This window comes from Condylura cristata, unplaced genomic scaffold (genome assembly GCF_000260355.1).
Source record: "Condylura cristata isolate star-nosed mole 26May11 unplaced genomic scaffold, ConCri1.0 scaffold00026, whole genome shotgun sequence".
NCBI classification, from domain to species: domain Eukaryota; kingdom Metazoa; phylum Chordata; class Mammalia; order Eulipotyphla; family Talpidae; genus Condylura; species Condylura cristata.
In genome coordinates, this window is record NW_004567127.1 from 16,632,836 (window position 1) to 16,657,550 (window position 24,715).

General features: G+C 36.7%; 1 protein-coding gene across 1 annotated transcript in view; it reads left to right on the forward strand.

Moving 5' to 3' along the window:
• The window catches only part of DPYD (dihydropyrimidine dehydrogenase), a 728,688-nt gene that overhangs the window by 689,596 nt on the left and 14,377 nt on the right, over positions 1-24,715 (forward strand). Inside the window, exon 21 of the mRNA XM_004689753.2 lies at positions 19,067-19,210. Within this exon, the coding sequence (XP_004689810.2) occupies positions 19,067-19,210 (144 nt within the window). The remainder of the gene's footprint in view (positions 1-19,066; positions 19,211-24,715) is intronic.

Here is a 24,715-nt window from a genome sequence, read left to right on the forward strand (position 1 = left end):
ATTTATACAGAAGTGGGGTACAGACCAGAGATGCGGAGGGTGAGAGAATTCACCAGGGACAGAGTGGGGAGCAGAACAGGCAGATGGATGAAGTACACTGCTGAGGAGAGCAGCGGGCGGGTCAGGAGAGGTCTGCCATGCCATGTGGATCTCCTCCGGGACAGGCGGGGATCAAACTCATGCGGAAGTGGCTTAAGCTTCCTAGTGCTTTTCTTTAACCCGCTGTGCCACCAGGGAGGGCCAATATAGTTTTCTTTTTAATGACCATCTAGGATTTTTGAAGCATGAATGTCAAGTTAACCCATCTGTTCTTTTGGAACTTTTAAGCAATAAAATTAAAAATCCATTCTCAGGACAAACTGACATACTGGGATCAGTTCTAACTGTCAAGGACTTTTCTGTCAAATGTGGAATGCTGCAAGGCCATGTCAAACAAGTCATGAAGGATAGAACCCCCAAAGTCAGCACCCTGCTTTAACTCTGCACATGCAGGCAACTGAGCAGTGTGGCTCCCAGATTGTGCTAGAACCCAGACCATTGTATTAGCGCCAGCCAGTTTCACCAGTTCAAGCCCCTCAGGCTGTAACTGACAGGCATCTAGTTTAGAGTGGGGTCCTTCTTTTAGTAGTGCATAGATTGTATTTAAATTATAAACCTGGAAGGGAACAGTAAAAGGATTACTGAGAATAAGGGAGGAACAAAGAAAACAGAAAAGCCTTTGTGATCAGAAGGATCAGTCTTACAGTTCATGGGACATAAGAGATGGATTACAATGCCTCTGAAGGCGGGTGGGGGAGTTTCCTTAGGAATTTAGCAGTCATTTCCAGTTAAGGAATCCATTAGTGTAATCACGTACACAGTTCCATAATTGGATAACTATGACATTTGCTTATAATTGTATTGACTCTGATAAGACATGACATACTGTTTGAATCATTCTTATTCTGGGAGAGCCTACTTTCCTCGGACTGTCTTCTCAGGTCACCGCCATCAGTCATTAAGTGACATAATGACACATCTTTGGACTTTGTCTTGTGTTTTATTCTTCCTGTGGCTCATGCTGTCCTAGAAAAAGTTTCTGTGAGGGCCAGTGCTCAAGTGAATCCGTGCACCCTGATCAACAGAAATTTCTCCTAGAAATAGCCATGTCTGTCCACATGCAGGTATTATGCTCACAGAAAGACATTCAAGGAGAGAACAAGAGGGAAATCTTGCTTTTAAAATGTCAGCTGTCATAACTTCCTTAGAAGGAACAGGACTGCCTGTGATATTTTCTCCCTGAATTCTCATTAGAAGATATAAATATATGGAGTACATATTCTTCAATTAAAAAAATAAAAAGGCATTTGGACCTACCTGCTAGAGATACTGGGAGAAAATGGAAATCAACTATCATCTGACATCTATCTCAGATCATTAGCTCTAGGCACAAATCAGAAGCAACCAGTGACTCTTCCCTCTCAGACTCCTTCAGATACATGGGTTTCTGGAATGAAGTTGGAAATAGAACAGTGTTTATTTCCTGCTTTTCTCTGATCATAACAATATTCTCTTTTATAGATAACAATATTCTCTTTTATACTTCTAAAATGTGGACCATATAAATAGGATTTAAGGAATTATATGATTTTCACATAATATTGCTCTTAGGGATAATAAAATAACATTACTTTGGCTACTAACAGTGATGAGAGGTACCAAGGGAACATAATACATTTTGTCAAGGCTAAGACATTTTTTCATGTTTTAATATCTGAATTAGAATGTCTTACAATTAATTGATGGCTTCTACAAAGTAGCTGTCTCTGAATGTGAAGAAGTTTCAGTAATATGGGAAACAATTTATTTTATATTTTCCTCCTTATTGTGTGCATAAGAACAATATGCAATGTCTTAAATGTGTTGAAATATAATGTTGTGCTTTTGATTGTAATAGAAATGGAATTAGTCACTCTTTTGGGAGTACTTACAACTGACATTCTAATACACCATTGTAGGCCTTCTGCCAAACCCCCTTAGAGCAAAACAAATTCTTTATGAAAGATTTCCACAAAAGGAAATGCAGAGTTTCATATTCATACTTTTTAGAAAGTCACTTTCTGAAATCTAATTAATGAGTTATTGGGCCATAAATGCCAGAGATAATCCCCAGATCAGTGACCTCCAGCTTCCTACATTCACTTCTTCCTCTACTAAATATGTTTCCAAAGTGTGAAGGGTAACCAGATTGATAAATTTGTTATAAATCCTTACCTTTTCTTTCTAATAGTCAGCAATGCTGAGGAGGAACCCAAAGTTAGAAAGCAGTACAAGGTCCCAGCTAATCTCTTAACCATCCCTGGATTATAGAGAGTCTGGTATTTTAAGTCTCCCCATAGAATTCAAAATACTGGACTAGAGTGTAGGTGAACTGCATTGTGTGTGTGTGTGTGTACACAGTAAGAACCCACAACTTACATAGCTTTATGTATCCAAAAGATGATCATCATAATTTCCTAAAACCACTAATAATGAAGATAGGAATGCATATTTTAGAGTTTCTTTCTGAATCAATGGAGATAAAGGGAAAAGTTTCTAGGTTTGCAATTTATTTTAAACAACTTTTTAGAACAATATCCACTGACCTACATTTATTGAAAAAAAAAATTCCACTGCAGTTGTAATTGTTATCCTGTCAGGTATTTATGAATAGACAGATTGCTGTCATCTTTGTTAAAATGCTCTAAGTTGACAGAATTAATTTACATAAATGGGTGGAAAGTCCTTTTCTTACTTGTCCAACAAACTAGAGACAAAGTGCCTGCCAATGTTTTAATTTCTTTTTCATGTTCTGGTTAGAGAGTGAGAAGAATGCTTTCACTCCACAGTGTCATGAATATGATAATCTATGGAAATCACAAAAAGCAGGTACTTAAGTTAAGCATATACTGTACTGTGGGAATCCCTGATGAATTCAAGTCTCTTCTGTTTAGAGAAGATGTTGTTGCCTGTGAAGTGACAGACTGCCAGATGTTCATCAAGGAGCAGGTAATAGACTCAGATCTTCACCTCCTCCCACCCCCACAGATGACAGCATTCACTTTAGGCTACAGAATGGACTCGCCTTCATTCTTTGAACACTGGTGTTTACATTTACTTTTCAGCTACCCAATCTTCATTTTTCTTAATTGTAGTTATTTAAACATGGAAAGCATAAAATTATATAACTATATGTGCCATCCCAGTGTTATAGAGTATATACCATCTAAATGTGGGTAAACAGTTCTCCATCATGTAAAACATGCTTATCTGTTGATTTCCTTTACAAAAGCTAGAAAAAGTTTCTCACTGAAAGGAAGGAGATTTGTTTTACTCTAGCATAATATTAAACACATAGCAAACATGCCAAGGCACATGTAAGTTAATAATATAAAACCATAGTACAATGCAGGATTACAATAATAATGCTGATGATAGAGACTAACATTTACTAAGTGCCTACTATCCAGAAAGCTGTGGCTTTATTCTATGTAATTTATATAAATTATGCCTCAAACCTATAAAACTTATTTCCATTTTATCAATGAGGCAACTGGGATCTTATGAAGGATAATTAAAATGTAACCGGATATAATGAAATAATGAAACCAGACTTAGAAGCCATGCTCATTTCAAGGAATGCGCTATTTGCCCTAAATATACTGTTCTAGTATATATTCGTTCAAGAATACATAGTTGGCATGCATTTTTTGAGGTTGGGGGGGAAGCATTAATGAATAAAATTGACGCACATTCTATTCTGATGTTCTAGCCCTTCTAGCCAGGATAGAAATATAAAATAAAGAATGTGGTTATTGAAACTAAGATATGTGGAGTGTGCTTAGGAGGACTATTCTAACTAAAAAGTTCCTTGGGCTATAAAACCTAAAAAGACAGAATAACAAGCAGACTGAACAGTTAGTTAATGAATTAAGAGGAAAGTGGCCACCAAAAGCAAAAAAATTGAAGAGGTAAACAGAGGCTAGATGAGCCTGCCATTATGGAAAGTTTTTAAAAAGTAATTTAAATGCAGTGAGATATCATCGGAGAATTTTAAACAGGAGGGGGATATCCTTATTCCTGTTTAAGGCTACTTACTGCTCAAGCCACTCTGTGGAAAATACTTTTACAGAAAGTCAACAGCCACTTGAGAGGCAACTGCAGTATTGCAGGTAAGACAGTTGAGCCCTAGCAATGGAGGTGGTGAGAAATGGACAGATTAGGGATGTTTGTTGGTTGTGGAATCTAGAAGTTTTGCTAAAGGATGGATCTAGAAGAGGAGGTTTGGAAAAACAAATATAATGCTTGAATTTTGACAAATCAAATAAATCAGCAATTATTCCATTCACTGGAATGGGAAAGACTGCAAAAGGACATACTGAGAGTGAAATAACAAGGGACATACTTACGGCATGTTCAGTTTGGGATTGCTTATGAACATTTAATTAAATGTAAGTAAATGGCGGAATTAGCATCTGGACCACAGTATAAAGAACAAAACTAACAATAAATTTGGAAACCATTGTTTGATATTTAAGGTCACGAGCCAAGATTAATCACTTGGGAAAGGGAATAGTGACACATGAGTAGGAGGAGTGAGGGAGGGTAGAATATCCAAAACTGAACCTTGGAGATTCAAGCTTGCAGGTTTCTCAGAGGATTGACCCAGCTAAGATGATTCAGCAGTAATGTAACATAGAGAAAGAATTGTAAGAAGGAAGGAAATGAACTAGGTTGGGTGACTCAGAGAGAAAGGCGAACACACAAATACGATCATAGGACCTGCAAAATAAAGGTGGTTGTTGGCCCTACTACCAAAGTAAAATCCTGGAAAGAAAATACTAAGGAATAAAGAGGAAGTGAAGATGGGAGAATAAATGCTATTAAAAGTGCTTAAAATATGCTAAAGTAAGTAGATAAATGATACCTGAAAGTGACTGTAGAATTAAAGGAACTTTCTTGTTTATGTTGTACATTTGTTTGGGGGCAAAAGAAATTATAGCATATTTATGCAATAATGGGAATAATAAAAAAAGAGAGTTAATTATAAGATGGTCAGAGATAAAGTTTACAGAAGCAAACTCCTTCAGATGATCAGATCTATGTGAGCAAAAATCATCAGTGGGTCCTTTAAAATACTCCATTATGACAGAAAAAATGATGAAGGAGGTAAAACAACTGAGATAGGTTTAGTGTTTAGCTTCAGTGTTTTTAACCAATGATGTAAGGTGAAGTCATCAACTGAAAATGAGGCATGATACTTAAGATTTTAGGGGAGAGAAGGAAGTATGATAAGAATGTAATTTTGTAGTGAAAGGAAGCTGAAGAGGGACCATAGATCTGATGGGCAGGGAGAAGTCATTCTCCAGCCATATTCAGTTTTCAAGTTTAAATATGTCATAACTGGATAATTGAGTGAAAGATGGGCCAAGATTGTCCCTGGTGAGTACAAGAAAAGACTAGAGAATGGTGTATGATGAAAACAGGCCTCAAATAATCAGTGATATATGTATATCATTGAAAGTTACAGAAATTGTATAAATATATTTATAGGATTGTATATATTGAATTCCATTATCAAATTGCTACAAAGCTCCCTGAAGATGGGGAATGATCCCATATGATTTTCCCTCTGTCCCTAGTGCTTGGTATATACATGAGCCGGTCACAAGAATACATTTTATTAAATCTTTTCGTTGGCATTTTCTCCTAAAATATCAAAAGTCTTACCACATTTTTAGGTAAAATAGCAGCCAGGAAGCTCAGGAAGGATACAGTCCATCACTGTACACAAGTACTAACCTTGGAGTTAGGAGAATTAAGTCTGTGTTTGCACCGCTGCTTGCTGTTATGGGTTCCATCGCATTATAATAATCATGTTACTGTGGAAGTTAGACGAGATGAGAGGCAAAAACAGTTTCTAAACATGTAAGAGCAAACCATCCCCTATATCTTATGTAGCTTTAGAGTTTGGTGTCCATGTCTCTTGCAGTCGTTCAGCAGCTGGATGATACCTGATGAAGCTCAGCAGGTCTTACACTATTAGGTTGATGGAAAAACAATTCCAGGCTAGAGTCACTGTCTATTTGGAATTTGAACATTCCCCACTGTCTTCATGGGTTTTCTTCAGGTGCTTCCACATCTCAAAACATGCACGTTGTGTTCACTGGTGTGTCTAAATTCACCCAGTCTGAGTATGAGTTTCTGTTTAGTGTACCTTGCTAAGGAAGGGCATCTACCCAAGCTTGATTCCTGCTGCATACCCTGAAGTGCCAGGATAAACTCTGGCCACCCTCACCTCGAATATGAATCAAACTTGAGAAAATAAATTAATGAATACAAATTATTTACTATTACTACTACGACTACTGCTACCATTATTACAAGTGTTTTGTGTCTTTATTTATAGTTTAATGATATTTTTATACCAAGAAAATGCACTGGAAACTTTAGCTCTTGTTTGTATCAATGAACCTATGATAAATTAGGTTTCTTTATATTCATTACACTTAAAATCATAGTTTCCAAGAATATATTGAAGACTTTGAGGACTTACTATACAGATTATTCTGCTCCAGGCCTAGTGATTGGTTTCTTTGACTGTTGTCCTCATTTTATGCCATTAACCATTGCCAGGTTTATCTTTATATTGTACACTATGGTGGCAAAGTGTGGAAGGGTAGTCTTTGGTGACATACAGACAATGTGACATAGAGTCTTTGCAAAGTCTGCACAATGAAGTGAATTATTCTTTCCCTGATACTGAATATTTCAATAAGTGAAATTAGTTGCCTAGGTATAGAAGAGTTTAAAATAAGTTTTCAATAAATCCATGGTTTTTTATAATAACTATGGTCTACAAATGTTGTTTGATTTGTTATAAAGTAGAAAAGTAAAATAGTCATTTCTTTGGTAGAAAATTTCAAGCAAAGAATCTAGAAAATACAAATGACTTTTTTGACTCTAACCCATTGACTCTAAGGTTTTTTGTTGGAAGTATACTATTCTGTTATTGCATATTCTACTAAGTTGTGGAATGTTATTACAATTCAAACAATCATTTATCATCAGGGATTACATATGTAATATTACAGGCCATTCCAAATGTCTGTTGGGTTGTTAAGCATTCACTGAATCCCACTCTTGGAAAGCACTTTGCAAAGAGAGAACCTTACTGAATCTTTTATGTAAAAAGTGTTCAGTCAGACTGGAGCAGTTGTTACTACTAAGCTGTGACCATATAAGACTAGCTGAAATTTCTTGTCTTGTATAGCTTCTTGTTGATATAATCCCTTATTCATTTGTTTAATAAGAAATTAAAACTACTGTGTGGGAAAGAAATGCAGGAATGATAAAACTTAGTCAACAAGTGCCCCATCCTCAAAAAATTTATGATTTGTTCAGAGAGATAGAAAATGCATAACTAATGATAATAGAGTTTAGAAAATTATTAAGAAGAGACAGGGAGGAAAATTCAAATCCATGGGACCTTCATTCCTTGCAGGAGTGACCCAGGATCAGAGACAGCTTGTTTTTTCCAAGGTTTACTGGTGTTCCACATCTGCATGCAGAAGCTATTTTTTATGGATCACTTTGCCACACACATAAAGATTCCTTTCCCATGTTAAATTCTTCCTACTAGCATGGTAATTAATTATCTTAGAAAATAATTTCCTTTCAACTAAAAACCTGCACTTTTATTTTCTCACCAATATAAATCTTCTGCTTAGCATAGAAACTAAAAATTGACTTTCAAAATGATAATTATTTTTTCCAATATATCCTGAACTATGACTCCAAATAGGGAATTTTGATCGGCTCAAAATGTAATACTCCACACCCTGTACTCCACTGTCGGGTAAAAAGGCATATAGTAGTCATCCAGGTGTTTTGTGTAGGAAATGCTAGATATCATATTGAATAGGGAAAAAATAAATCTACTCTTTCTCCAAATACAGCCTGAATCCTCTATGCTTTCTTCATTTTTAGAACAGTCCCATTTTCTTCATCTTCCCATTTTTCTCTTTTCCCTCGTTTCCATCCCACTGTATAGAGTAATTTTTATTCCATTTTCCCTCACTGGTTTTTGCCTGTGACATTCTGGGCAACATTTAACCATGAAACAGTAGATTCGTGAAGGTAGATCTCAAAAGCAAATTATTTCATACAAGTCCTCTTAAGGTAGTGGAAGGACAGTAGCTCGGGAGGTCTTTATATGTAGCTAATATTTTGGGACATTTTTATACTTCAGAATACTCATTTCATCTTTCCATCATAAATGAATCACACTGATGCTCAGTAGAACGCCACCTTGGACTGCAATTGCTGTATAGTTTTCAAAATAGAAAGCTGTATTTTTAATCCTCTATTAGCGCCTTCCTATTTCAAGCAATGGTGTGAAGAACAAGAACGCAGGGTAATCACTGTTATTTCTGTTTTACACACATGAGAACTGAGTTATAGAGGCCAAGTGACTTGTCTTAGAGACTAAGTGTTTTAATCTCCACTTCTCAGGCAGTGATCATTCTGTATATAGTGCGGCTTTGGTAGAATTCTCCATTTTCCTCCAACAACCTAAACTTTCAGCATATACCAAATGCAACCACATGTGTATCTATATTTTATCCTTACTTATCTTGGCAATTTCATTCCTGGTATCACTTATATCCGCTTCTAATATGTAGGTGGTTGAGTTTTTATAGAATGTGTCTCAGGTGCGTTTGTAACTAGACAGCAAATGTTGCAAAGATAATTACAATGTAGTGTTAGTTGTGATCTGTATGAATTTCCCAACTCACACAAATTAAAATAGCTTTCATTTTTAAAATTGTTTTTACTTCTATTCATTATCTATACAGATTTCATTATTTAATAATGAGGTAAAATAGCTATGACATCTGTGGTCTGTGGCTGTGCTGTCCACCAGTAGAGTCTAAAATAGTTTGTGAACTCATCCAACCTTGGGAATTTGATAAATGCCCCATATTTTACAACTTAAATAGACTCAGAATGTGCTGGTGAAAGAGGTAGGGGAAGACTTACAGTTATGACTCCAATCCAGCATTTCTTCATAGAGGATCTGAAGCACCTGGCAGAAACCTGACGATGCTTACCTGTGAATTTGAAAATAAAACAAATCAGTGCAAGAAAACTTACAAATTGTCAGGTCTGACCTCCTCGGTTTGCAGATGAGAAAACCGGGATGCAGAGGGTGTCACTGTGCTTCTGTAGGACAGAATGAATGGAAAGTCAGGCTGAGATCAGAGCCCCATCTGGGAACTCTCCAGCGAGCTCGCTTCCAGTGGGCCACATTTCCTCCCCCGAAGGATGCCTCCCTTGGGGCACTGCTTCTTGAGAATGAAGTATATTAAATTCACATTTGGCTGCTAATCATTTTCTCAGCAGCTCTATGGTATTTCATTAACTGCTGCATGTAACACTCTGGCCTTTCACCTGTATTAACTTGAGCTCATTAAACTCGAGGCCAGTCATAAACAGGACTGAACTAATACAGATATTTTGCATGGTATGTGTTCAGCATCTTTTTTTAATGGTGTCTACTGTGTGAAACATTTTCCCTTCACAGTTTGTGAAATAAAGAATCAGGAAGCTTCAGTTTCAAGGAAGGGAGTGTGTATAGAGTTTCTCTTTTTAGAGCTACCAAACACCTTTAGATACTTAAAGCTCTGGAAGGGCTGCAAGGAAATAATGTGTAATAGTGCAGCACAGGAGCTCGGATCTGACTGCCTGGAATTTGAGTCATGGCTCTGACATTACTAATGGTAAGAATTAGCACAAGTAATTTAGCCCTTCTGAACCTCCTTCAAGTGGAGGCAAGGACTGGAAATGAAGAACAGACAATGTATCTGCGTGCTTTGCCAAGAGCCTGGTCTATAATAATATCACCATATGTGCTGATTTTGATGAATATGATGACAGTGCATTGTTTTCCTTTTATTGTTGAGAAAGTCGATTTTCCCCATGCCTCCCTCACGCCATGCACCATCACAACAAAACACAAACAGGGAGGCTCCAGACTACAAGGAAAGAAAACTATTAATCATTCAACCTCTTCTAGGTTCACACCATGTTCATTTTGCCTGTCCCTTTGCAGTTCATAGCCTCCGACAAGGTCCTATGGGATTTTTTTGAAGTATCTGAGATTCTGGCTGAGCAGGAAAGAGGAAGGACCCTCTGCATAAAAATGAGCAGCAAAGGGGTAGAGTTGGTGAGAGGTTTTGTGTCCAAAAAAATGAAAGCTGGGTTGGTTTTGGTTTCAGAAAGAAGTCATTGTCAAAGTAGGGACGAAGTCAGTGGGTGGGCAGTGTGAGTTCAAATACTAGTATTGGGCTGTTGGTGTTGGGTGCATTGATTCTCTATTTTCTAGAATCTTTTAAGAAATAGACCTTCCAGTTCATCTCATTTATTTTGCTACTAAGGGATTCCCATCTCTAAGTATTCTGGATCATTTTCTTCTTTCAATCACAAATGTCCTTCCACAATCCACCCTTCTTTTTTCTCCCACAGGCATCTGATCCCCTATTGGTATTTTCAAATATCTATTGCTCCCCTATACCCTAAGTAATAAAAATCCAAACTACCCTGCTGGGACTTAAGAGCCTTCCAGAGGCTTCCCAGTTTCATCTGTTCTATCCCCTGAGTATTTAGTATATTTTAGCCTTAAGAATGAGTTACATTTTCTTAAATTCTCATTCTGTTAGGGGGAAAGGATGTTCTGAAAGAACTCCAGAGATACAGGTTTTGTGGACTCCACCCTCAAATCCAGACACTGGAACTACATATCCCTGTATCACCAAAGGGATGGTTGCTAGGACCCGAGAGTGGAGTTAAGCAGTCATGTTTGATACAGCTGTAAGGGGGAACGAATGTCCTGAATGAACTCTACAGGTACAGGTTTTGTGGACTCCACACACACTCCAGATACCAAAACTACAAATTCCAGCAATACCAAAGGGAGGACTGCTAGGACCAGAGGGCAGAGTTAAGCAGCCATTTTGGGGTTTTGGAGATAGAGCCTGACATGTTGGGCTGAGGCTCTCTCTCTCTCTTGGCTCATGGCTGACACCTGGTCACTTGGCTCTTGATCAGCTTTCAGCATGCTATTTGGGTTCCAGGTCAGTGAAACTGGTAGGACACATTAACCAGTGTATCTTTTTCTCTTTTCCCCGGAGTTATTCACTTATCTTTCCCTTGTAAATAAACCCATTATTAACCTTTTTGTGTGTACCTGCAGTTGAACTTTATTATAAGTCCCTTTTAAGCACACAGTTGAGGACCCACAGTCAGGCAACCCATTTTATCACAGGGTGCCCTATAATAACTCCTTATTCAAGCATTCCTTTATCTCCTCTTCCCTTTCCAGCACCACACACTGTTTATCCCTTTTTATAATCTTTCATCACAGTTTAAATTCCTCCTTCACTACAAAGTCTTTCTTAATCTCTTAGTTTGAAATTAATTGCTTTTGGATCTGGGTTACATCAAACTGTGCATCTCTTCCTCTATTATTCCCATTCTTCCTTATACTCACTGATGTAATCCAAATGTGAGTTGAAATTACCTCCTCCTGTCCTTCTGGATATTGCTTTTAGAAAAAATCCCTAGAAATAATGTTATCTGGGTCATTTCTGGATATAAATTCTTGTTCCCACTGAATTCTGCATGTGCCTGAAATCTTCTTCTTGATGTCTGCTCTTTGATATATATGCCAGCCAACAATAAACTCAAGCTAATCCACCTATTATCTCCAAATTTCTCTCCAAGGCATGTAAGTATGTGGGGAACTTTATTAAAGTGTTGGGGGGTCATCCTTTAGATTACAGCAATGCAGACAGCCTACAGTTGAATATCAGTTCCTCCTTATTAAATTCTTCCAACCATCAGGGTCTAGCCCTTTCTCTTCCACCTCTTTCTGCTCTTTCTACTTCTTTCCTCTCTTCTATCTGTTCTCCCTCAGCTTCAAAATTACTCATTTCTCATGTTTGACAGTCTCTTAGCATGTATTTCCTAAATCATGTCAAACCCTAAGTTTGATCTCCCAAACCCTAAGTTAAAGATAATGATTTAAAAGTTACTGCTTTATAATAGGATGTTTCTTTCTTTAGAGAAGCCTGATATACATGATGTAAATAGTATTTCAGCATAAAATAACAACTTCCTCACCTCAGTTCCAATGAATGGATATGAGCCCATTTTCCCCACAGGGCTGTAAGCTCTTTTAGAAAGAACTAGCTCCTAGCTTTTTGGTGACAGCGTCATCTACAAAACACTTTGGCAAAAACCAAGACTCACCTCGCCAGCCTTTGTTGTCATTGTATTTGTGTTACATGCCCTTCTCTTGATTGATACTCTTCTTACCATAAATTCAGACTTCACCCCTTCACAACAAAATGTGCTCAGATTCCCTTTCATGGAGGAAGTGCCTCCCCCTCTTGTATTTTGTTAAACACAAAAGATTAGCAATCTGCTAGTTCCCAGCACCTTTTCCAAAGTGTCACCATACTTTCTCTTGTATTCTTCCGCGTGGTGGGTAGATTTTCTTCCTCTTTACTGACCCTCACACCTCCATCTTTATTACTTGCCAACTACCTTCACCTTATCCTTCATAACTAGCTCAGATATCACTTCTTCTAAAAGAGTCCTGGTTAGGTACACATTGTCATAGCCTCTCTAACCTCCTGTATTGCCTCTGCCATACGCTTTGTCCCAAGGTACTACACCTGTTAGCAACTATAGATTCCTTAAGGTCATAGATTGTGACCGTAACTATAAGTATCTGGCACTTTATAAATGATTTCAATTTATTATATCATTTGTATGACATTTTACTTCACATAATTTCACCACTAAGAAGAACCTATTTGCATAATTTCTTTCTAAAAATAACTGGGGGTTATCTAAAATCTCAAATATTTTAATGCATTCAAGGTAGGCATTCATTCATAAAGTTTTTAAAAGCATATTGAGGAGTTACTATGGACTGAGTCAAAACCTTTCTAAGACCACAAGTGTGGAAGATGGTGGTACTAATAGTGATAAGACATTGCAGTTAGTGCAAGAATCAAAACATGCCCAGAGAACTCTAGAAAAATATGGGGAACCCTAATACTGAAGGGAAATCAGTAAAATAGATTACTTTGATGTCATGAACACCTAGCTGAGTCTAAAATACCAAATGGACAAGCACCAAGTGAAAAAGACAAGAAGGGGTTTCCTAACGGGAGACACATGAGTAAGCCCAGAACTACTATCGGTTATGCATGACACACACGTTACAGCTTATGGGAATAAACTGGTAGGCATACACTTATAAACATTAGTCCATTTAAAGCTATATCAACATTGTGAGAGAGATACTGTCATCCTCATTTCATTGATAAGGAAAAGTAATAACAGAATGTTTAAGTAGCTAGTTCTTAGCCGCACAGCTAATGAGTGAATAACTGATTTTGATGCAAATTTTATTTCTAAATCAGTGCCCTCACCATTATGCAAATGTTTCCTTTCTACTTTCACTTTGAACATGAACCACCATTGTTTTTGACTGATAGAGACGTCAGGTTTTTGATCAAAAGTTGGCGGTTTCATTCATCAGGCTAAAATAATAGGTATATTTTATTACTCCATATATTTTTCACATCTACCTCAACAGTCCCAGTTTGCATCATTGCGTATAGTACAATAATATAATATTGGATGGCCCTTATCTCTGTGTCTTATTGTTCTTCATTATCCAGATTTGATAATAGCATGGGATTTTGCTTACTTTTACTTCAGTGACTAAGTAACATGCCATTTACTTATGGTGAAAATCTGAACTTCTAAATCATGGAATTAAAAAAAAAAAAGAATCAGATGTACACAGGGAAAAGAGATAACTGAACTCAGACCAAAAAAACAGAGACTTCTGATTTCTAGCTACCATTCTGCCTTGCATCACACTAAATGCTGAGTGATTGCAATGAGGGTTTGTTTAAAAAGAAAAAAGAAAAAAAAAAACACCTAGAGAACCAACCCATGAAACTGGCCATTGTGTTTCCACATGTTTTGTAGTAGATATCCAAGAAGAGGGCCCTCCCTGGTGGCGAAACAGGTTAAAGCACAGCACTGTGAAGCTAGCTGAAGCTGCTTCCGTGTGAGTTCGATCCTCCACCAGAGAGCTGACCAACATGGCACAGCAGACCTCTCCTGACCTGCCCGCTGCTCTCCTCAGCAGTGTACTTCATCAATCTGCCTGTTCTGCTCCCCATTCTGTCTCTGCTGAATCCTGTCACTTCCCACAACTCTGACATGCATCCCAGCCCTGGTATGCGTAAATAAATAAATCTTTTTAAAAAAAGATATCCAATAAGAATTCAGTTGCCTTCCCGAGTTTTATTAAAGACCAACTTTTTAAGATTTATTTCTTCCCTTTTTTGCTCCTTTGATTCCCAGTTGGTCATTCCATTGAGATCAAGCAGTATTCCATGAAGTTTAGTATATTTTGCCTTTAGATAACTTAAATATTTAATTCAATCTTACACTCATCCTTACTGAATAACAAGAGGTATTTATGGGTGTAAACACAGCATGTGAGGACTAGCCTTTTTAAAAAAGATTTATTTATGCATACAGAACTGGGGTGCAGGCTAGAGGTATAGGTGTAATGAGAGGACTCACCAGAGACAGTGGGGAGCAGAATAGGCAGATTGAGGGAAGTAGTAGGTGAGACAGGAGAGGTATGCTGTGCCATGTGGATCACCCCCAGGGCTGGATATTGAACTCACACTGAAGCAGCTGCAGCTAGCTTGCAGTGCTGCATCCTAACCGGTTGCACCACTAGGGAGTACCCTGTTTAGCTTTTAATGTAGCACAGATGACTTCCCTCCCCAGAGCAGACACTTGATATTGTATTTGTTGAGTAAATGCCAAAAGATAAGTAATATATGCATAAAATAAATTGTTTCCTAGTTTCTTAGATAGACGTGAAATGTATATCCTTTACATCTAAGTTATTCCTAATCTGATCATTATGTACACACCTGAGCACATATGTCATGATATGTGTATCATGGGTAACTATATTGCACTCACTGTATGTGTGTGTACTGTATATATAATATTCATGTAAACCTAAAATCCTTTTTTTTTTAATTTACTGCAATTTAGAAATCAAAGCAATTACTTTTCTTGCTGTTGTTTTACCAATCAGATTAAAGAGTATGATTAGGAGAATAGAGTTAATCTATTACAGCACTGTAGACAGAGCTATTAGCCAACTTGCTGCCATTCTCATAAAAATTATGTAATTTAAACTGGAAGATACCAGTGCTTGCTTCTATTAGAAACAAGAACCCTTTTCTACTTCATAATATGCTCAATTACCCTTAGATTGATCCATGAATAAATTATAATCCAAATAGACTTCTTTACCTTAAAGCTTTGCTGGCTTAAGGTATCATTGTTGATTCATTATGTTGTCACTTTTCTATCGGCAATGTAATGCTTTTCATATCTGGATAGAGACAGTTTTAGTGTGAGATACTGTTATCTTTAAATGAGTAGGATTTAACTTTTCTAGTGAGAACAAATTCATCAATGATGAGTCCCTGGAGAAACTATTGAAACAAAAATCACACCATTTCTGAGCTTTGTTCAGTTCATCAGTTGTAAAGCAGCTTTTGATAGTCCTAAAGAACTTTTCCCTTTGTTTAAGAAATATAGCACGACACTCAGAACCTCTTGCTTTGAGTAACCGCAGGCTACCACTTCTTCTGGAAGAAAATAATGAATGAAGAGGAAAGACCCCTGCTGCTTCTCCTTTTGCAATAGGAAATCAATTAACTATATGTTCAGGCAGAGATTTCAACTAAATGCTTTATTAATCATCACTGATTGCACATACATACAGTGGCCCACTATTCATTCCTCTTCACTCTTTTCCTAGTTTTGTTTTTCTTTGGTTCCTTTTTATGGCACAATGAGAACACAAACACATTCTTAAATGTAATGTTTGTAAAAGTGATCCACTGGAATAGGGGAGAGTTGTTCTTTCAGATTTTCAGAAAAGTGAACTTTTTAAATGTTCAGCCCTCAAATATCCTAGAGGCATCTAACATACACATAGTCATTTTAAAAAAAACACAACTTTCTTACACGAGTGCAGAAGGCAGAATGCCCATAGCTACCTTGAAGATTTAGGACGCTGCTACTACAACTCAGCCCCTCACCTTGTAGCAGTGAGGGGCTGACACAGATGGACCCTGTCTGACTCGGAGGCGAGTAGTACAGAATTGAGGGAACACCCCTGAGTGTGTGTGTATGCACTTTCCTTTGAAGAATAATAGAATAGTTTGCCATTTTTGTATAGATTCTTCTAATCCTAACAGAAAAGTCTGCAGAATTCTTTGTTAAGTTGTGAACCTCTTCTTTGGCCTAATTATAAAATGTTAACCATGGAAAGTCTATCGTTTTTATAGGCATATGTGGTCAACATTACAACATATTATGGAAATATCAGGCTGGTAGATTTTTACTCAAGTTATATTCGATTTCATCAAGGGGATTTTTTTACTACTAGTAACACTACTACTATAATTATCAAAACCATTATTTGTGGAACCATTTGAAATCACATGACTTAAATTTGTCTACAGATAGTCTGACTTATGAAGATTCACATGATCTAGAGGCAGACAGCCCAAGCTCTCTATGCTTTCCCTTGCAGCACAGTATGCAATAAATTGCATGAGAGAGTCAACATGTTATTGTAAAAGAGACTTTGTGTTGAGTGATTTTGCCCAACTATAGGATAATGTAAGTGTTCTGAGCACATTTAAGATGAGCCAGGCTAAACTATGATATTCAGTAAGTTAAGTGAATTAAATGCATTTTCAGTTTACAGTATTTTCAACGTTTGATGGGTTTATCAGGATTAACCCTATCCTCATTCATTGTTCTTCATGGAGTTGCTTTATTTCTTTCCCTTTAAATAAAAAATAATTAAGAGTGGGGTGGAACTTCCTATGGTTTTGGTTTAAAAGAAGATAGATTCATAATTTCCCCAAAGTGATTCCCCAAAGTTCTTTCAAAGAACTCTCTGGAGCTGTTATGCAGAATGAGGTGGTGGTTAATCGTGAGACCCAGTGAACCAAGGTAAGAGTCCTGTGTTCATGGAGCCTGTTACTGTGAAGGGCCTGCTAAAGCCAGAGGTTAGATGTTTCAACTTACACATTCTTACAAATTTTCAAGAGTTTGAGATTAGGATTTGTATACCTTTGATGTATAAGAAAAGAATAGAGACAGTACTATTTTGACAAGTTTCATATCATGCAACATACATTCACCACCTTAGGAGGTGTAATCAAGATCCCAGGGATATTTCTCTGGCTCCAAACCTAATCCCTAACACCTCATCTGCTATAGGAAGTAGTTATTTCACAAGAGGCTATTTCAAACAAGAATTATCTTTTCTCACTAAGGAGGCTTACATGTGAGATAAGTATTGGGGGTTTGTTTTATACTTAGTTATGTTTTGCTGTTAACAAGACAGCATCACTCTGTGATGAAACAGATGTAGTATATTCTCTCACTCCATCATATTGGTTCCTATTACTACGACTACTAAATATTATAATTTAGGAAAATATTAAGGTGTAGAGATAAATTATAAAGTTCCTATTTCATTGCATATAAATTAATTTGGCATTCATAGCATTGTTTCCATTTGTTTGTCTTGACATAATGACAGAAAATTGGTAATGGAAGTAATAATCTTAGATATTTTCACAGACATATGCTCTATTATTTGTAATTTGCACTTGTAGTTTGGTTAAGTTGGAGCATGGTTTTAGATTAGTTTACCTACCCTATTAACCTCTGTTGAGCATACTTATTTTCCTGGTACTGCATGCACCTTGGCAAGTGGAGGCATTGTTTTGAAACAAATGATTTTTAAACCAAAGTAACTTGCTAGGTCAGAGATCAGGATGACCTTGGAGTGCTGTAGTTTTCCAGGTTGCCATCAGCTAGATAAATGGCTTTACAGGCAGAGGGTGTTTTGGCAGTATTAAAAAGGAGACCTAGCAATTCCAGGTTCAGGCAGACGAGGACATTTGGAACTCAGTGGTGTCTATCATCAGCAATATATGACAATAAAAGTGAAGATCAAAGGTTCTAGAAGAGGAGAAGGACAAAGTGAAGAGGAAATAATTGTAGGATAATGAATAGCATGAGGGCATTTTTGTGTTAACTTAAAACCACTTACCATTTTCCATGACACCGGGTTTCTTTCTAAACGAACTTTGTGAAGTACAATTGAATAACCTTGAAATTTAAAGCTCCATGGTGTGATTTTGAATACTGATGTAGTTTGTTTAAACACTGTGATATTTCTGCTGCTTTCATTTCTATTTTTGCCTCCTTCATGCAAAATAAATTCATTTTCTATACAGAGAAGTCAATATTTTTGCCATTTTCTTTTTCAGATGTTCTAGTAAATTGAAATTAACATTAGTTACAATCTTTAAAGAGGTGTAGTAAGAATTTGAATACAATAAAATACAAATACAGATTCAAACTTTGACAAAGTACTTTGCTATTGAGAAAAACATTTGTCAAAGACTGGCTGTGTATATATCTTGCTCAAAACCTGATGAACAGGGAAAAAAATCATCAATAGGTTTCTGTCTACACAGATCAAACAAACATTCTTACTAATAATAGTTATGGTTTTGAGGAAATGGATTCGGCTCACCACTGTGAACTTTATTCTATTTAGAACTATTTTAATTAGCATGTGTATGTCTGATATTTGGTAAAAGGTTGTGCTCTCCTGATTTCGAACTGATGTCCTCTAACTGACGTTCTCTAACTAATTACTAATGGAATTTGATACCTAGAAGATGAATGATCCAAGCCCTTGTTACAGTGTTCATGAAATAATCTCAAAACACACATTTGTTTGTTGGTAATATTTATGTGTCTATAGCTTCACAATTTTCTCTTCAGTGAGCTAATGTGATTTCTTGTTTGTATGTTTTCCTTTTAGAAACTGCCAAGTTTTGGACCTTACCTTGAACAGCGCAAGAAAATCATAGCAGAGAACAAGATTCGACTGAAAGAACAAAATGCAGCTTTTCCACCACTCAAGAGAAGCCCTTTTATCCCCAACAAGCCTATTCCTTCCATTAAGGTAAAAATTAAGCTGAATATATAAATGTCTGTTTTACTCCATAAATATACATTATAGGTTGAATATTGATTTGCTTACTCTTATCACTAAGTTTATTTTAAAAATAGACTAAAAGTTTCCAAACCTCTTTGATGACAAAGCAGACTCTCTTTAAAATATTTTCTATTTCTTAGAACACTGTTAAATATGCATTTCAGGGAAATTTTTGAATCTATTAAATGTGCCAGGAAATATTAAGGTGAAATCTTTGTGTTGTCATAATCATTTAAAAACTACTTTAATCCACAATTTAATCCAAAAGATGTATTAGCAGTGCAGTACAACTCGGTAATCAGTATGCTGCATCAACATTAATGTGGTACCTTATGTTTTAGACAGACTTCTCTAATTCAGCCTTTGGAATGCCTGAGCTTTTGTTTATGTGGGTCTCAGATTACTTCCTGGGGCATAAGCAAACTTTATCAATATGAAATTTTGTATGTGTAACTTCTCTTGGTTTTTGTTTCACTGAACATATTTTCTGATAGCTGTAGATTCACATACAGTTGTAACAAACAATATGGAAAGGTCTTATAAACCCTTTACCCTCTTTCCCAGTACATCGCCAACCTGTAAGGTTATCACCTTATAATACAATGTCTCCAGGATAATAACATAAATATCATCTACTGATTTTACTCCAGTTTTGCTTCCACCTGTGTGTGTGTATGTGTGTGTGTGTTCTTTGCAGCTTCATCACACATGTAGGCTTATGTATGTACTACCACACCCAACATCCCAACATATGAAAGTTTGGTCACCATGAAGATCCTTCAGGTTGTCTTTTTATAGCCACACTTGCTTACCTCCTGCCAAGCTCCCCCAAGAAACACTGGTCTTAGAGTAGTCATGATGAAAAAGGCCCAGGTTGTCTCTGAAACCACCATTGCTCTGAAGGTGTTCTGTAGTTACTGAAACTTACTCTTCTGTATTTCGTGAAGTTCATTCTCATGACCCTCTTCTATTTGAAACATAAGTTGAAAAGCTTATTCTCGGGAGCTCTGAAGTGTACCTCCCTGAAATCCATCTTGCTTGGTCAGTGGGGCTTGGAACCCTCCTTCGCCTGTGAAAGAAAAGAAGAGAGGTCTTGTTCTAAAAAGAGTAGAGTTTACACTTGATGATTTGAAATTTAAAAGTGACTAGAGTTCAGATAGCAAATATGAAAATAACTGATTCTACCAACAGTTCAATACCGTAATTCCAGATAAAGTGAACATTTCATACCATAACACCTTCCTAGTATTGTCTTGAAATTTTCCATGTGCTATTAAAAGGGTGAACTGAACACTGGTGGTTAAAAGAAGCCAGATCCTACAGCTCTTTATAAACCAACCACCACCTATGTTATATGATTTGGGATAAGGTAGGAATTATGACAACTCTGTGTCTTTCTTGATTAATTTGAATTTAAGTGTAATATCGCCATCTTTTCCCTGTGTATAAAAATGTCAAAGAAATATGTATGTATGTATGAAATAAAAGAAGTGCTGTATGATTATGAAAGCACTTTTGTCTTCCTTCAGGGAAAGTATTGATAACCTGGAAGCAAAAAATGAAACAAGCAAACAGAAACCTACTGTAGTTGAATTAATGCTGGTTGATCACCAATCCAAATAAAATATCAAACTCAGCAGAATTCAATAAACCAAGGAAAAGTAAAGCCAATAAATTAAGTAAACATTTTTAAAGTATCAAGGAGAGTTAAGGAGTGTTATTACATATGGTACAGGTTTCCAGTCCTCTCCTAAATTGTCTCACTTTAGAGATTATCCAAACTGGATATGAATTTTATATGAGCCCCAAACATTTTAGATACCATCTTCATAGCATAAGACCCTTGAATGGCTTCATATGACCTCTGATATATGTGGGTATCATATACATGATATATAAAGATGAATTAGACTTATTCATATGATTGATATGTATCATATATAATTATATATTTTTATATTTATATAAACACAGGGAAAGTTAATGAGTATGATTGTATTTTTAATTAGCATGACTGTCCTCTAATAAATCTACTTTCTCTCATATTCCAACATGACCCAAAGTAGGAGAGAAAGTTTTCCTCCCAGAAGGTCCCATGGAGTTATGTAGCATCCAGTAGCTTTAATACACCTATCCTCTTCCAAGTGCTATTCATGTTTTATCTCAATTAATCATCAATACTTAGAGTAGATACTATCTTCATACTCATTTTACAGATTAGAAAATTGAGGAACAAAGAAAGATGAAATAATTGGATCATGTCACATAGGAAACAGTACTAAAGCAGGGGGTGTAGGTGAACTGAGAATTGTCTTTGGAGACTTACAAGATTCATTCATAAGAGGGACTGGGAAAGTTTTTATTCTAGAAAATATATAGAACATGTGATCTTGGAAAATAAAGATGTCAACATGGAATAATGAGAAGAATACTGAAAAGGGAATTGTGGCACATGGGTTTTTTTCACATTGTTTACTGATAAACCACTGGATTGGGGACAAATATTTAAGACGAGAAATCTCCCAGATGAAACTACTTTTTCTCTCCTTCCCAATGTGGTTTCATTTTTTTGTTCTCATGTTAGTAATACAGAGATCAGTAGAAAGAATGCCTTTAAGAAATACATAAACCTAATCATTATTAAAATGTAAGTTTATAAAGTTCTAGACCTTTTTTCTATATCAAAAATTAACAGACTATTGATGTTCTCTTAACTTTTCTGTATAAAGCCCTCATAATAACTGTAATACTACTTTAATATTTTCATAGTATTTGTTTTTTTTAATTAACCTACTTTTGCATGTATAGGTTGTTTCCAGAATTTTATATAAATCATGTTGTTATAACTATTATTATACAACAGTCTTTGTTAGATCTGTTCTTTATTGTTCAAGAAAAACTAAAGCTGAAATCATAGGAATTTTGATGCATTTTACCAAAATGCTTTCGAGGAAGACTATGCAAATTTACATTCTGTCCACATTTGTAAAAGAAGACCCATTTTCATAGTAGTTTAGTTTTATTTTTTCTTTTGTTTCTTTATATTCCATATAAGGAGTAGGATCATCCCATTATAAATTCCTTACTTTAAAACAAGACCTGAGGTAAACTTCAAGATTTACATGAACACAAAAATGCTTCTTTTACTACAGTGTGGATTCTTTACCTTGGCGTATGCTCAATTCAGACCCTTTTTCTTCTTGATAATAAGCAGATGGAAGAGTTAGGGGAGGAGGCCCTTGCTGAGAAGATGGATTAGCTCAGAGACCAGTATGTGACTTTACATGATAGATGCCTGTGTAGGTTGGGGAGCAAAGAAGAGGATAGAGAGTTGTTGGTGTCTGTAGTCATCTCTCTGCTTTTACATTGTCTTCTTTTATGCTTCATTTACACTTGCCCTAGGTATATAACTATTCTCCATCCCTTCCTCTTTTCTGTGCTTCGGGTCTATGTCACCCACAGTTTTCTGGACACCTCCATCCACCTGGACACACCTAGCAAGGAGCACAAGGGTCATCATGCTAAAAGTAAACTACTATTCCTTCCAAAACACTCCTCCTCCTGAGCCTTGTATCCTAATAAGCAAAACCCTACCATCCTCTTATCTAAGCCAGGAACCTGAAATTCAACCTAGAGTTTTATTCTTTTACTCATTCCATTCATGAATCAGTCACCAATGTCCTTCATTATTAGATCATGTCTTCCTCCACTTCTGCTCTTCACCACTGTGGGTCCTTAATTTATAATCTTGAACATTCTTTCTTAGAAATCTGGAACATTCCATGAACTGTACTCCCACTTTCTTCTGCCATTTTTATGTAATTTATAAGAGTCCTCAGACTCTTTTAAAAATGCAAATTGATTATTACACCCCTTAAAATTCCTCCACCTTAGGGCCCTCCCTGGTGGCGCAGCGGGTTAAAGCACAGCACTGAGAATCTAAAGCCGCTTCCGCATGAGTTCGATTCCTGCCTGCCCCAGAGGTGACCACATGGTGTGGCAGACCTCTCCTGACCCGCCCGCTGTTCCCCTCAGCAGTGTACTTCTGTGATCTGCCTGTTCTGTTCCCCACTCTGTCCCTGGTGAAGCCTCTCACCACCCCTGAGCCTCTGGCCTGTACCCCAGTTCTGTATGCACAAATAAATAAATCTTTAAAAAAAAAAAAAAATCCTCTTTAAAAAAAAAAAAATTCCTCCACCTTAGCCTTGACATTAAGGTAAACTCTTTAACATAACCTTCAGAACATTCCTATTTTACTTTATCTTGGCCTAAGCGGTTTTCACTGGAACAATGCAAAGCAGAATCCAAAGTCTGGTGGGTTGAAGAATGTAGGAAGATTAAGAAAGTAAGATCAGAATAAATCCAAATCTGTTTCTTTCCTGAATTTAAGAAGGATGAGAAGTGACAAGAAGAGGAAATGGAGTAGAAGGAAAGGTTAGTTTCTGTTGGGATAATGGAGGTCTCTGTGTGTGTATACACTAGGAGAGAATAGTTAATGTTCTCAGGAAGGATTTGTAATTAAAGAAGCCATTTTCTTGGCAAGCAGAGGAGGAATGGAGTCCAGACAATACATTAAGTCATCTGAAATGAGAAGAGGTACATCTCTTTCCATCTACTACTTGCTGCATGCCACACATGCTTAATAAAACCAAGTTTAGTCTTGCTACTGTCATTTTAGTAAAGAACCATGCCCAAAAAGTGACCATAAAAAAGCCTTAGAAATGGTTTCTTCCATAGAAAATATGGCAAAGATTATAAGATTGTAGCAGGTACATTTATGGAAGAAAAGTTGCCTGGACTCAAGTCCATTTAGTGGCTGCCTGAACTTTCTCGGTTAACTAGTCTGTGAGATAGAAACAATAAAAGTGTCTGTCGCATGATGTTATAAATTGAGTATTGTGTGAAGTGCTTTTAGTAAGGTGCCTGCCCTAAATATATCGTACATAAATATTATGTTAGAAATTGAAAGGTGGAGGGAAGTAATAGGTTATGGTGACTGATGTTTCCATTTTGTCCAATAGAATGAATTCAAGAAAGTAAAAATAGCTAAAGTTTCAGATGTCAAGCAAGTTGGAAGTTTTGAAGAAGCCTATATATTGCCAGATCTTTATTGCATATTTATTAGGAGATAAAGCAATGTGATAGGAATCAAGCATTTGTAGTACAAAGAATAAAACAGATACAATCTGTATCCTCATGAAGCATACAGAATCAAGAAAAAAGATAGGTATTTTTTTTTTAAAGATTTATTTGTACATACAGAACTGGGGTACAGGCCAGAGGCTGTGAGAGACTTCACCAGGGACAGAGTGGGGAACAGAACAGGCAGATTGACGAAGTACACTGCAGAAGGGAGCAGCAGGCAGGTCAGGAGAGGTCTGCCACCCATGTGGTCACCTCCAGGGCAGGTGGGAATCGAACTTATGCAGAAGCGGCTTTAGATTCTCAGTGCAGTGCTTTAACCCACTGCGC